Genomic DNA, 15624 nt, shown 5'->3' with positions numbered 1-15624 from the left:
ATACAGCACTCCCAAGCTTCTTCTCCAACGGTGCTAAGAATCGATTTGGGTTTTTAGGTTTTTTTAAGGTTAAAACATTGAAAAGGTAAATTGGTAATTTTCACTTCACAAGTTTCAATTGAAGAGGTGATAGGGTAAAATGGATTTTTCCATTCAACCACTAACACCAGACTAACACTGTTTCAGGGGGTGTCCAAGTAAATTAAATAATAATTCAAATCATCAGCCCATGAGGCAGTCATGACTCATGACTTGGGCCTTAGGCCATATGTGTATACCGTAGAGACATAGACCTCATACTAGCTATTTAACAAAAAGATTCTAAATCGACGGTTCTTAAAATAGAGCGCACGGTATGGCATGACCAACCATAGCAAAAGTTTGAAATAAGGTATGGAACCCCAATGTCCAATGTTTAAAGTTTCTATCTCTGAGAAACCCAAGACAAGAAAATTTCTGTCTAGCTCTGTCTCTCTTTCTCTGTATGTCAATGGCTGCAGGAGCAAGAAGACAAGGATTCGTTATGGCGTCAAATCTCCTGAAAGCCCTAACGGCTCCGTCACCTCTCTCATCTAGCGCCAGAAGTTTCCGTATGGTCAGCAGTGAAATCATCACCAGTCACACCGCTAAATGGATGCAGGTACTACTCAACATTATCAATTGATCCATTGCTATCAAGTTGAAATTTTGAGGGTTTTGGGTTTCAATTTTTGTTTACCTTTCCTGCGTTTCTTTATCGAAATGCTCGAGATTGCCTTGAATCTGACTTATTTGATTTGATTTGATTTGATTTTTCTCTCCTGGCTTAAACGAAACCCTCGATTCATCTCTGTTTGCATGGATTTGGTCTCTTGTTAAATTTTGTGAAAGGAGCGAATGGAAACACAAAGTTTCTGTTTGGATGTTTTTAACAGAGACCCTTAAGGTGAGAAGATGAATATTGAATTGGTTATTCACTGTCAGAATGCTTACAATACGGAAGTCCTTATAATATTCCTGCTGTTTGTGCTTATTGTGGTTGAACCGAGACGAAAGCCTACACGGACTACCCTTTTCCTCATACGACAAGCCAGTTAATTGTTAAATCTTCCTCCATTTCCGAATGAAGGATTTTTGACAAAAATAATCTTTGTAACCAAAGCTTTTTATTCTTACTTCTTTCTAGGTATTGAACTAGCTGCTTATGCTGAACCTTGATGATATTCCCCCTTTGATTCCCCAAAGTTCTTATGGTATTAGATTGGTCACCACAGGAAGTACTTGAGCATTAAGAATTAAGATTTTTATAATCTTTTTCTTATTTTTTCATAGCTGGTCGGGTTTTGTCTTCCAACATGCCATTGATAAATTCGTACTATCCAGTTTACTTCCCTTTCTTCCCCACCACATGTTGATGTTCATTTCCTAAAAACATTGTGCTAAGAAAGAACTCCTGTAGTGTTTTCTGTTGGTCCCATGCTCGGATAAAGGAAGAGTTGGTGCGTTAGGTCGGCAGCTGGCACCGGAATAAAACCCAGCCAAACCCTTTTTTACATGGATTCTACAACCTTATATTATAAATGTTATGCTAGGGCGTTCCCCGACAGAATAAGCGACGTGTTACACTATGACCCCGGTGTAGTGAAAAGTGAGCAAGGGTTAGCTAGGGCGTCCCTTCTAGTGTCGGCACCCGGATGCGGTGAATAGTAGGCAAGGGTTGTTGCACCGTGGATGAGTGCGTGTAAAGAACCTAGTCCAAAAGTGTAGAATCGGATTAACATTTTGGAACTATGGATCTTTAACATGTAAGAGTCTAGAATTGATAGATGCTATGAGGAGAAGAAGGATTAACATAGCCTGTATTCAAGAGACTGGATGGAAGGGTAAAAAAGCTAAGGAGTTGGATGACTTTAAACTTTGGTGTATGGGGGATAAAAGTAATAGAAGTGGAGTGGGCATAGTAGTGGATAACGATATAAAGAATGATATGGTGGATGTTAAAAGATTTAGAGGTAGGATATCTATCAACCTTGTGTTGGAGAAAGAGATTGTCAATATAATTAGCGCTTACACACCTCAAGTAGGATTGGATGAAAGTAGTAAATTACAATTTTGGGAACACATGGATGGATTAGTAGAAGGTTTTAGTCAAAGAGAAAGATTATTATAGGTGGTGATCTGAATGGATATGTTGAGAAAGATCATAGAGGCTATGAAGGTGTACATGGAGGATATGATTTTGGAGAGAGGAATGAGGAGGGGATCTCACTTTTAGACATTATAGTAGCCAAATAGATTTCTTCCTAACTAGAAGGTCTGATAGATCCTTATGTAAGGACTAAAGGTTATACCAGGGGATAGCCTATCCACACAAAATAGATTAGTGTTCATGGATATGTGCCTAACTACACAGAATTGTAAGAATGGTGAACTTATTTGCCCTAGGATAAGGTGGTGGAGCTTAAAGGGAGATACTTTGAAATCATTTATTGATAAAGTGGTCAAACAAGAATAGTGGGACTTTGAGGGAGACACTAATACGATGTGGGATGAGATGACTACTTGTATTAAGAAGGTTGCTAAAGATGTCTTAGGCGAATCAAAACTAAAATGCCATTCCTCTAGAAAGACTTGGTGGTAGGATGATGAGGTTCAAGCAGTCATTAAGACTAAGAAAGCTAGTTTTAAGACATGGCAAAAGACTATGGATGTAGAAGATCTACAAAGATATAAATTTGTCAGAACAAAGCTATGAAGATTGTGGGAAAAGCAAGGGTGAAGAAATATGAAGATCTTATTAACAATTTGAGTATAAAGGAAGGGGAAAAAGCTATCCGTAAGATAGCTAAAGTGAGGGAAAGGAAGAGTAGAGATCTTGATCATGTTAGATGTAATAAAAGTGAAGATGGTAAAGTACTAATAAGAGATGAGGACATTAAGAAGAGATGGGAAGGTTATTTCTGCAGCCTACTATATGAAGACACTTTCAGTAATAGTGTTTTGGAAGACTGCATTACTAATGTAATACTGAATTGGAGTAATCAAAACAGTACCAAAACAGGATCGAAAACAGAGAACAAAAGTCCAGCAATAGGAAAAAACTCATATAATAAAATCAGACAATTAGATGGACCCAAAATTCAGGTCGAGTTCTCTTATCAAAAAGGGAAACCTTTGCTGAAAATCTCAGACTGATCATTGGGTAGATCAGAAAATAACAAGGAATCCTAGTGACGCTACTCACTAGGACAGGGGCAAATCTGTCAAACTATGAGTGTGATCAAAGCATAGATTACATATTTAGTTAATCCAGCAGAATACCACTTAACAGTGTTAATTTCAAATCAAACAAACCAGCAGAATGAATAACTTGAGTTCAAGGCCCATAGATGCAATCCTACTTGGTATAGGATTGTATCTAATACTTAATAGATACTGAACTGTGTTATTTTCAGATCAAACAAACCAGCAGAACAGATAACTCGATTTCAGGTTCAAGGCCCCTAGATGCAATCCTACTTGGTATAGGATTGTATCGAAAAAATTGATTACAGAATATTAACGCTAATAATTTCGACAGAATAATTCTGAAGTCAGAATCGAAATCAGCAATAGAAAACTCTCAAAATAAGCATTCCTAGTATGAATAGAACTGCAATAATTAGCCAACAGATTCAGGTAACAGATTTTGAGAGACAAAAATGTCTAGAAGAGAAATCAGAAATCAGAAAAGGATCAGAGTAGAGATTCACCTTCCAACTCAACAATTCCTAATAGTGATAGGACTGACAGAAATCAGAAAAAGATCAGAGTTGGTGCAAACCCGGGTTACAATAACCCTTATTGGGTTCCTTATGGGCCCACCCGAACATATATCAACTCAAACAAGCTAGTTAGTGGCAAAACTGTAAATACTCTGATGTCCAAAGTACTGTAAGGAAGAATAAACAAACAGTGGCTGAATAGTAATTGAGTTCAAAGAGAAGGAAACTGGAATTTTAGAACCTATGGGAAGTAACAAATAAAATTTAATGAAATAAGGGCTTCTTTGTAAGTAACTTAAAATATGGCTTAAACAGCAATAATAAGAAGAGTTCTTCCTCTTCTTCCTGATTGAAACACCAGGGCGGTAGAACAGGAGTCACTTTGAAGGAGAAAACTCACTCGCTTGGGCATCGATCAACCTGGAACTTTTAGGGGTGGAGTCGCTTAGCCCCGATGAGCAGAACCAGTCCAGAAAATATTATTTAAATGGGCTGGAATGGAGCTATGAACAGTTGCCGACGGAAAAACCAAAAACAGGGCAGGTTCGGTGGATGCAACAATATAGTAATGCAAACTGATTAATAGAAACAGAAGTTCAGAGAGATGGAGGACAGAGAACTAATTACCAAATTTGAGAACAAATCAATGAGTAATGAACATATAGTGTGTAGATCTCAATAATTGCTGGACAGGAAAACAGTGTTCTGACTTCCGCGGCTTCCGCCTGGAACTAGAACAAGGAAAAGTAATAGAAGAAAAGAAGAAGAAATAGAAGGAGAATGTAAAAGATGAAGAAGGAGAAGAAAGAAATACCTGGGAAGAGAAAGGGAAGAGGTGTTAGAGGAACACACGGTTGGCTATCAAGACCATGCAACACACCACACAGGTAGCCAAATCCAATTTCTTTCAAGTCATTCTAATTCTCAGAATCGTATTACATGACTAATATAAAGGAAAAATCAAAATGTATTAATAGAAACTAACCGATTTGGAAACTACATAATCCCAAGAAAAATCTCCTACGTATCTACTCAACTTCCTAAAATAAAGAGAATAAAATAAACAAAATATTGCATCTCCCAGCCCTTGCCAGACCAGAAAACCTGTTTAGGACTGGTTCTTGGCTTAGGCTTCCAAAGTGGGTCGTGTCTGTCCAGCCAAGACAAGGCAACTGCATCAAGAGTAGAGATTACCATCCAACTCAACAATTCCTAGTAGTGATAGGACTGACAAATCGCAGACAACAACGGCAGAAAACAAAGGATTGCTTAATTGAGTGTTGATGGAGAAGAAGAATGAAGAAGAAGATATGACTAAGCATCCCACCTAGCCTCGACTGTAATCCCACCAACCATTAATGGTATCCCATCACATAGCACCACATTTCACAGCCATTTGAGTCTCATAGAATAAAAGAAAAGGGTCAAGCCAAAATCTCATTAATCAAATTTGCGTACTAGGCTAGCCCCTTACAAACTTATATAGCAGACTCAAAACACTAAAAAGGAAAGGTCCAACCCAATCCTTAACTAATAAGGTAACTAAACTGACTCAAAACATGACTCTAACTAAACTAATGAAGTAAATCTCGTTTTCCTACTTTCTACCCATATTTTAGGCTCATTAAAGTGACCTATTACAAAGAAAACCCATAGGATCTGTTGAGAATTAGGGGTAGTTTTGTCATTGTTAATTTGGGTTTTGGGGGTTCTATGTTCTTTTCCTTTCTTTAAGTCCTTATTTGTTAAGATGTAATAGGTGAGGGCTTAGGGGTAATATCTTATAAACCCCTAACCAACTTCCTAATATTATGTGTCTCTTTATAGAACCCAGAACCTGCGATAGAACATATTCTCTATTGCAGGCTGCTGTTTCTTCCTCTCGGTAGTGTGCTTCCCTTCTTCTTTCTCTCTTCTGCTAGTTAGTTAGTTCTGATTTCTAACATGGTATCAGAGCAATACTAATTAGCTGAAGGGTCTTCTCTCATCTCTTTCTGCTGATTCCTCTCACGGTTTAAGTTTTCTAGTGTGCAGCCACCTGTTGCTGCTCCTTGTTTTTGTTCATGGATTGAAGACTCCATATACACATGAATGGAGTGTTTAATTGTGATAGTAGTTGGTGCTTTGGAGACCATTCCTTGAAGGTTCGATTGGAGGATGGATGGCTTCTTTTTTCTGGAATTGATCGAGTTATGTTTCTATTTTCAGAAAATAGAAACAAGGGAGTTTCTTCAAAATTTTTGTTTCTTCTGGTTCTGATTTTTTTAGGGCTGATTGTACCTGCCTAGAGGGAGACTTGACCTGATTGTTAGTCTACTCTGGTGAATTGATCAAGTGCTTCTGGGTTTCTTCTTAGCTCCTGTGGATGCTCTGTTTTCTGAGCACTTTCGAGCCCTACAGTTGGATTCCCTGTTCCTGTTCCTCTTGTTTGCTCAGGCAGCGATATATAGTGCTAGTAACCCGGTTTACCATGAGCGGACTAAACATATTGAAGTTAATTGTCACTCTGTTCGCGATGCCGTCTTGAAGAAGCTAGTTGAGACTCCATTTGTTTCGTCTTCAAATCAGCTGGCTGATGTCTTCACCAAATCTTTATTTGCTCCTAATTTTCGCACTTGTTGTAACAAGCTGGGCATGGGAGACCTATATGCTCCAGTTTGAGGGGGAGTGTTGAAAATTAGGGGTAGTTTTGTCATTGTTAATTTGGGTTTTTGGGGTTCTATGTTCTTTTCCTTTCTTTATTCCTTATTTAGGTTAGTTTTATATCTCTCTCGCACTCTGCTATTCTGCTAATTTGCAGTTTCAGGTTAGGGTTTGTTTGAATCTTATTCAGGACTTGAATGCTGAATATCTTGCTGAATCATTCCATTGATTCGCCTCCCTGATAAATAGGTTTCAGAGTCTGTTTTAACTTTCAGTTTTCAAATTGATTTAAAGAATCCTACTTCTAAAATTCAGGGTTTCCTGAACCTGAGATGCTACTTCTGTTTGTTTTCAATTTGCTAACTAATCCTCGAATACTGCCCTAATCAAATACTGAATTGTGGTCTAAAATCCATGCTCTCGATTGAAGGAAACTTCCATATCTTTAAATTTGAACCTTAGATTTAAATCATCTTTTACTAACCTATTATATTGACTTATTAAGCAATCGACTAGAATTTTGTGCTCATCAGATTTGTTCAGGTTGAGTTATACTATTTTCTCCTAATCTGGTTCTTGTTCTTTTCCTTGTGATCCTGCTTTCACAAGCTAATCTCATACTGGACTTCACTGGTTGGGATTAGCACTACATTACATCTACTAGAAATTATTTTATTTGTTAATGAAAATAATAGGCTTTTGGTACATTGTTCTCTCTTTTATGAACTACACAGCTAGGGGAAAAAATCAACTGCATAATTGATCACTTCATTAATCTCATTGTTCACTATTGCTAATAAGCCACAACCTTCTATCTTTTTCTTTCTTTTTTTTTTTTTTTTTTTTTTGTGTTATTTCAAAGTTTCATCCTGGGGTTTTCAGAGTAGGTTTGACTCCCTGCCTTGATCTCTATACTCTTTCATACAAAGTCGCAGGAGCTGCAGTAGTAACAGAGCTGTTACTTGAAGTACTCTTCCAGACCTCTAACCACCCCTCCAAAAGAGAAAAAAGATGTGCTTCTATGGCTCCCACCACTACTAAATATTGACTCTCAGTTTCTGCATTTGTCTGACAATTGCAGCCGTTAGTGCTCACATAGAATTTTTGTTGCATCTGATTACAATTGGCTAACCATCGCTACATCTACTAAAGTAGCATTGAACATTGAGCATAGTCATTGGAAAATTCAGTTGAGTACAAATAAATAATGGCCGGAACTGATTTCTTATCTAAATATTTTGTTCAGGTTAGAAATAACATGGCACCTATCTCCTGGCCTTTTAATCTTTATATGAAGTTTAATGGGAGGGCATACTTTGGCGCAACGGTATGGTTGTTCCATTGCAACCTAGTGGTTCCGGGTTTGAGTTGGGAAACAGCCTCTCTATGAAGTGGGGTAAGCCTGTGTACATTATGACCCTCCCCAGACCCCACAGTGGCGGGAGCCTCGTGCATTGGGTTCGCCCTTTATGAAGGTTAATTAGAAGGGAGATGGCATTCTGCTATAGAGTTTGATGCCTCTCTTGTACACACACTCTCTCTCTCTTTCGACTTGCACATATATACAAACACATTGGCACACATTTGATTGTTTACTCTGTTTTTATAAGTGCACTAACAGGCTGGTTCAATGACCAAACTCAGTTCATGCAGCTTGTCAGTTGAACTTTAGTAAAATATCCTTTTGGGTTAAAGTGGCCCTAGTCAATAATCAATATTTTCTGATGGGGGGCTAAGTACAGAATTTGACCATACAGGTTGTCTTTCGGTAGTTGTGATTTATACCTTCTCCTGTCCTTAATCAATTGATGTCATTCATAGAACTTCTCTGCATCAACCTCCGCCATCAACCACCCATTTCAAATCGAAATTTGAATTCCCTGAAAGGCAAAGAATTTTATTTTATTTTCGTATCCTCTCTGAATTGTTGGGGTTCGTATTCCCAACCTGATGCAGCTTGATTCCATGGTCTCAAGTACAGCCGCTGAGACCATAGAAAAGGTGGTCCATCACACTGCTGCCGATAATTTATTGCTGATCTGAGACCAAAACCAGGACCTGCGGTTGGTTTTTTCCTTTTATTCCTGCTGCTGTTTTGAGTGTATTGTTCCCTCCAATCTGAGAGCTTTTGCTGCTGATATTTGGGCTTATTTTACCTCATCAAAGAGCCCCACTCGACGTGAAAAGGAGCCTGATCAGAGGCTTGGATTGCAAGCTTATTAGAAATCTCCCAAGTATGCCTATGGCTGACTTGTTCTTCAACTTAACACTACTGCAACTTCAAAGTTCTGTATCTCAGCAACCACCCATTGGAATTGAGAGATATTTGGAGTATAGCATCCCCATATAGAAACCTACGGTCGACCTCACTTTGGTGCAATTTTGCTGGCTGGATCTGGTTATCTCCACTAAGTTTCTAATTTGAGAACTTAGTTTTTATTTTTATGATCCTACCATATCTCAGGGCCTAACCATCAACTGGAGCTGATTTTTGGAGGTTTGAATCACACCAACATTACTATCAATCGATGGTAATATTTGTCGTATTTCTTGGCTGCTGCTGTATTATTTAATTACAAGTTTATTTCTGAATTATAGGCTCTGTTTTGAGTCTGCGATAGGGGTTAAAGGCTGCTTGCCTTGTGTGCATATTATCTGGACTTGTTACTTTGTGTGTTAGTTATTGTGGAGGAGGGTCTTAGGGACTGATTTGAGTTTGTTTATTTTCTGATTGAGTCAAGTTTATGTTCTGTTCTCAGTTTTGAAGTCAGTACCTGTTTGGAGTTAATTAGTGATCCTGTCTGGAGTGATACCTAGCCTTACATTACAACCTATTTGGATACTGATATGTGTCGATAACCTGTTGCTTTCACCTGGAACACTGAATGTGTTGAGATATGCAGCTTGAATGCCTGTGAGCTTCTTCTTGCCCATCTTTTTCCTGTTTTTAAGTTAGAGAGACTTCTTATCTGTTTTATCGCCAGATGTAATCATTAGTCATGCTTTGTTCCCAAATGATAATTACTAATTAAATAATAATAAAACATTTCAAATAATTTTATTTGATCTTTATTTTTATTTCATTTTTCATTTTATTACATTTAAATGTATATTTTATTATATTTATATTTATATTCTATTTGAGAGGGTGGGCCTTGGTGCAATGGTAAGGTAGCTCCATTGTGACCAAGTGGTCATGGGTTCAAGTCTGGAAACAGCCTCTGCAAAAGCAGGGGTAAGGATGCGTACATTATGACCCTCCCTAGATCCCTCAGTGGTGGGAGCCTCGTACACTGGGTACACCCTTATTTTTATATTTATATTCTATTTGGGCGAGCTTTGGTGCAACCGTTACATTGCATAATTTCAACCATCAGGTTGTGCCGTTGCGGGTTCGAAACATGGAAACAGCCCTGCGTACATTTGCACCTTCCAAACCTTGCGGTAGTGGGAGCTTGTGCACTGGGACACTTTTTTTTTTATAATATGTATATTCTATTTAGAATTATATATTTATTATTATTATTACAATATTCTATATATTAGAATATTAGAATTTATTTTATCTATTTTATATAAGAACATAATATTTTTATTTATTTATAATTCTATCATTACATCATTGCATCATTACATAGAAATATAGAATATCATTTTATCTATTCTATCATTCTATCTATAGGATGTTTAGGGAAAATTATACTGCCATCCCCTGAGGTTTGTACTAAATACAGGGCAACCCCCTGTGTTTTGAAAATATACACCCGATACCCCTGAGTTTAGGGTACTTGTTACACTCAGCCCCCATCCGTTAGAGCATTTCCGTTAGTTGCTGATGTGTTGGCCATTGATGCCTTAAAATGACTAATATACCCCTAATGGGGTGTGAACTTACCATTTTGCCCTTAGGGAAGCCCAAACTTCACATCCCCTTCCTTTCCCTTCCCTTCCCCTGCTACTTGAACTTACCTGCGACAGAGAAGCCGCAGCAGGAAGGCACAACGACTAAGGGGGTTGCATTTGGGCGCAACGGTGATAGGAGGCAGTGACCAGGGGTCACGTTTGAGTGCAACGACGGTAGCGCAAGCGACAAGGAGTCGTTGCGGCTTGGGTTCTGGTTTCGAATTGAGAATGAATTGGATGTTCACTCGAAACGGATCCAGATTCCCCTGAATACTTACAAAGCTGGTTTGGAGATTTACGTGTCGTTTCATGGAAATGATGAGTTCTGGTACTCGAACCCTCCCGATGCTTACATCAAACTGAACAACTTTCCCACAGGTCGAGGTAATGGAGATTTCCGACAGGTTTTTGCGATGATCGATGGTGTTTTTGTTGGGTCACAGACCCTTTTTCCTGTCATATTTATCGGAGGAATCAATTCGTTGTTCTGGGTACTGGTTGTGGCAATTGGGGCTTTCAATCTGCCTTTGTATGATTTGAGCGAGGCCACCTGCAGATGGGTTTCATCGCAAAACCCTTTCTCTGTTTCCCATCTTCTTCCTCTCTTTTATCTTCTGAACCCAGTTTTTTCTCGTTCTTCTCCTTTTATTTTTTTCCTCAATTAACCAAAAACCCTCTCACCATCCATTATCTGAAATTCTATTTCAATTGGGAGAGACCCCTGCAGATTTTGGAGTCGAACACTATTCTTGCGATGGTTTTTTGAAGCCTAGAACCAGAGTCTAAGGAACACTTATGGGGAAAGGCAAAAGGAGGAAGGTAGATGAGATCAGTGAGATGTGATGATATCAATAATTAATTTGCTTATTAGGAGATGTTTGCAATGTTGGGCAAAGTGGCAAACAAACCTCATGCTCTTCGATTCTCACAATTTTCCCTTTTTCGAATAAAGTTTTATTTTTTAAAACTCTCCCTTACGTTAAAGCAATAAAACCATTTGTCTATGAACACAGATTTGCAGAGTGTGTGTGAGAGGGTCTACCTTTTTTTTTGCTTTTAGATTTCCTTTTTATCTGGGTTAGGGAGAAAGGGATCAAAAAGACATCCTTTCTGAGTCTTCCTTCTCCACCTCCTCTTTGACATTTTTTCATCCGTCTCTCTGTGGATGTGTGGAAACTGAGATTCTAAACCTGATTATTTATGTTTTGATTAGTAATTAAAAGAGAGGAAAATCTCGTCTCCTTTCGCCTTCTCCCCACCAGTTTTTTGTTAAGCTTTATTTGTAATAGAAAGATATCGATCTGACCTACTATGGAGGAAATTAACACAGAAGTAATAAGAACTCAAGAACTTAAGCAGCGGTAAAAAAGGGAAAAAAAATTGCACTGATCAATTAAGATATGACCCTGGGAATTTTACCGGAAAAACCAACATAGTCGATTTGCTTGGCTTTCAATCGATGGGTTTTGAATGTAGAAGAAAAGAAAAAAAAGAAGTTAGAAAACCAGAAGAAGAAGAAGAAGAAGAAGAAGAGGGCAAAGTGGGCATTTCTCATTGAGTATTATTTTACTGGATATTAGAAGAGGGTAAAGTTGGCATTTTACATTGTATTATCTAACACCGTCCACTCAGGGGGTGTGGCTGTATAATTTAGAAACATAGGGGCGCTCTGTATTTAATACAAACCTCTAGGAGTGGCAGTGTAATTTTCCTGAATGTTTAATGTTTGAGGAATGACAAATAAAAAAAATTCTATGGTTGATGGAATGAATCATGAAAGCTGGAAAGGTTCATCAGATCTAGTCATAGCATTGATATGTGAATTCTAGGATTTAGAGCTTCATCCCCGGAAGTGAATTTCTGTCATTTCTTTTTTTGTTTGGTTAACAATTTGTCATTCCCTAACCTCCTCTTGCTGCATATTTATTTTGTGTACTTGCTTTAAAACTTTATAAAACATTAAGTTCTGAAGAGAATCTATTTGATGTAATAATTAACAGGATACAAGTAGAAAATCTCCAATGGAATTGATCAATGATGTCCCACCCATCAGAGTTGAAGGCAGGATTGTGGCTTGTGAAGGAGGTAGGTTCATAACGAACTGCTAGCTTAAACTAGTCTGTCCTCATTTCTTGTGACCAAAACGTTTTCCCTTCATTTTTCGGAGAAGAGTCGATAGGAAAACCATTTCTGTTCCTTTGTTCTGATGGTATTCTCACCATCTGTTATTTCTGATGCAGACACCAATCCTGCACTTGGGCACCCAATTGAATTCATATGCCTCGACTTGAACGAACCTGCTATTTGCAAATATTGTGGCCTCCGCTATGTTCAAGATCATCATCATTAGGTGGTCTTCTGGTTTGAGAATGGTCTCTCAAAGATTGAATCCTTGCATAACCGTGATTGAAAGATTACAATTTTCTTTTCTCGTCATGGCTTTTGAGTTTTCTGTTGTTCTGGTGTAGTGGTAACACTTTCTGCTGTTTATTGTCTGCAAATAAGAAAAAAATATAATTGATCCCTTAAGTCTGATACGTTGATCTGTTGATGCAATTCTATTTCTACATTCCCTTGTTTCTCTACAATAACAATTTTATTTTTGTTTGGGATAAATCAGTGAGTTTGCTTTCGACTCTGGGATCTACTCCCACTCTCCCACACATTTTCCCCCATTCGATGATAAAGATTCATTAGGCCCTGTTTGTTCCATATAAAAAGGTTTGATGAAAAGGAAGAACTTTACAAACAAAGCAAACAGGGTTTCAAGAATAAGTAGACGGAATTTCAAAATAGGAAGAGAGAACTTAGCTTCGTCGCGTGGCCCTTGTGCAGCGTGAAGACCATTGGGAGCGTGCACCCAACATGGGGGTCTGGATGGTCATTATGCTAACCCTGTGTTTGGCATAAGGGTGCATGACCAAGCAGCGTTCTTTTTCCCTTCAAAATGTTACAGCTTTCTCCGAATTATCCATAAAATTGATGTAGTTGCCACATGGCAATTTAGAGGCTGATGCACATGGATCCAGATTTTCTACGGTGTGTTGCTCATAGCGGCCTGTGCGGCGCAGATTGGGGTCGCGCGTGCAATGATCGCCTTACCCCTGCTCGAGCAAGGCATTTGGGCAGGGGTAAAGTGGTCATTGCATGCACAACTTAGTCTGTCCGTTACGAGCAGTGTGCCGTAGAGGATCTAAATTCGATGCATATTCTATGTTGATGATGTCTCGATTAGTGTTCTTTCCTTTTATTTATTCTTTGGGGATGGTATTGGTACACGGTAGATTTCGTGCATCAATGCATTCAATGAGGGGTGGGGGGCTTTATGGTCATTTTATATGGGCATTTATGCCCATCTGGCGGTTCTTCATACAGGCCGTGTACATGCACAACCGTGTGTCAAAACTTCTGCCTTATTCTTTTATTTAAAAAGGTTTTTTGAGCGGACCATGGAGGGGTACATTTACTACATTAGTAGTACCTTCGGATTAAAATCCTCTCCAATTCCCCCATGGTGCAGGGCGGTGCAGTTTGGGTGGAGAGGTCGACACTTGGCAGGTGCGACATCCAATGGTTCGAGTTGCACCACCCTAGTGTTTTTTTTACTTTAACCTCGAGCTCAGCACCGTTGAATGTCGGGTTCGCCAGATGTCGACATCACCCCGAAGTGCCAATTTTGGGGAATTGGAGAGGATTTTTTTCCCCTTCTCACCCTCTCTCACATAAAATGACTTATGCCCTCAGTACGAAATCACTTTGCCGCTCATCATTAGAGCGTTCTTCTATGCTAGCTGCTCAGTGAACTCTCCCCCTTCTTTTGTTTGTTGGATTTGGTTTCCTATGGCGCACTTACATCTGCCATGTTAAAGAAAGAAGGCGAGAATTTCCTTTAGTAGCCCATTTCAGCCTCTTTGGCCACCTTGTTTATTTTTTAATCTTATTTGATTACCAGTTGAAACATAATCACTCTCTCTCTCCCCTTGTGTTTGTCTATGTATGCTTTTTATAATTTGTGGCTATATTTTACATCACCCTTGACTTGTAAATTTCAGCCCAAAAATATTACACAATGTGTTACAGTTAGCGGTTCAATCTTGGCCAAGGTTTGGAGAACGAAAAGATCTAATACATTGTGGATCTTATATTGATTTTTTTTAACGGAAACCTTATGATTGATTTTGGCCATGAAACTTTAAAGATGATCAATCCACATGGTCCTCTATTAGGCCACCTATGGATTTGATCATATTTTACAAACTTGACATGCATTACGGAAAATCAACTAGATGGTGAACCATATATTTGTTATAAGTTGTGAGATTCGACGTTTAAAGATCAAGGTGTTAAGTATCGATTTCGATCGTTAACAAAAAAAAATGTATCAATTTCGATCAATGTATCAGGAAAGTTATTTTAAGAGACGTCTTGAAGACGTAAAGGTTCTGTATGGCAATGTTTTTGTTTCAAGTAACTGTTTTTTACTCAAAAATAGTTTTTTGTGTTTTTGGTTTTTTTTGGAGCAATTATGTACTAACAAATGTTGTATGGTAAACTTTAAAAAAAAAATATAAAAAAATGTTTCTATCGTTATAGGAAAACAGAAACACGTATGCAATGCATCTTCACAGAAGTATATCATTTGATGGTGGTGGTAGTGGTTGTTATTGGTGAAGCCTAATTTCAGTCTAGAAAGTGCAGTTGGGATCTTCGGAGGGTCGTTTCGACCTCGATACGACCTTGGATTGCCGAAAAATGGCGTACATCACTGCCAAAGGTGCTGAATTGTGTTGGGCTAATCGAGATCTTCGAAACGGTATATTTGGGATCTATGTTATGTTTTGGTTTAACCCTGTCCGATTTGGCATTTTTGGGTCTAGGGGCATTTTTGTACTTTCTCGGGTTAGGGCTTCTATATATAATGTTCTTATCTCTAGGAGGGTTGTATGAGAGGTTTTATAACATTTCCAAAAGATAGTGAAATATGTTCTATTGCTTGGCCGTGGATGTAACTTCCCATCTTGGGGTTAAACCACGTAAATCTCTGGTGTTGTGTGTCTTCTCTGTTTTTCGTTTTCTTCTGCAAATCGTCATTCTGGGCGTTGTTTTCTTAACGGTGGTGGTGGTGCATGACTTGCATTGCTTGGTGATATATATATATATATATATAAATCTATTTATACAGGTGTCAGTACATGCACAAGGCTCTTCTAACAATACACGCCTATATGGGTCCCCCCATCATTATTGCATCCTAGAAATTATGTTTTCTAATCTCTTCCAATGACGATTCAGCACGACCGACCTAGCACAGTCGGCTGTGACAATCCACCATCCA

At 38.5% G+C, this 15624-nt stretch overlaps 1 protein-coding gene across 1 annotated transcript; it reads left to right on the top strand.

Annotated features, from left to right (window-relative positions):
* The first annotated feature begins 426 nt into the window (after positions 1 to 426).
* LOC122666946 (NADH dehydrogenase [ubiquinone] iron-sulfur protein 6, mitochondrial-like) lies at positions 427 to 12857 on the top strand. The gene is made up of 3 exons (XM_043863071.1): positions 427 to 640; positions 12290 to 12374; positions 12530 to 12857. Exons 1-3 carry the CDS (start codon positions 485 to 487, stop codon positions 12637 to 12639), a joined length of 351 nt encoding a protein of 116 aa, XP_043719006.1. The 5' UTR covers positions 427 to 484; the 3' UTR covers positions 12640 to 12857.
* Positions 12858 to 15624: the final 2767 nt, after the last annotated feature.

This window comes from Telopea speciosissima, chromosome 7 (genome assembly GCF_018873765.1).
Source record: "Telopea speciosissima isolate NSW1024214 ecotype Mountain lineage chromosome 7, Tspe_v1, whole genome shotgun sequence".
Classification (NCBI taxonomy): Eukaryota; Viridiplantae; Streptophyta; class Magnoliopsida; order Proteales; family Proteaceae; genus Telopea; species Telopea speciosissima.
This window is presented reverse-complemented; position numbering and strand designations above follow the sequence as displayed.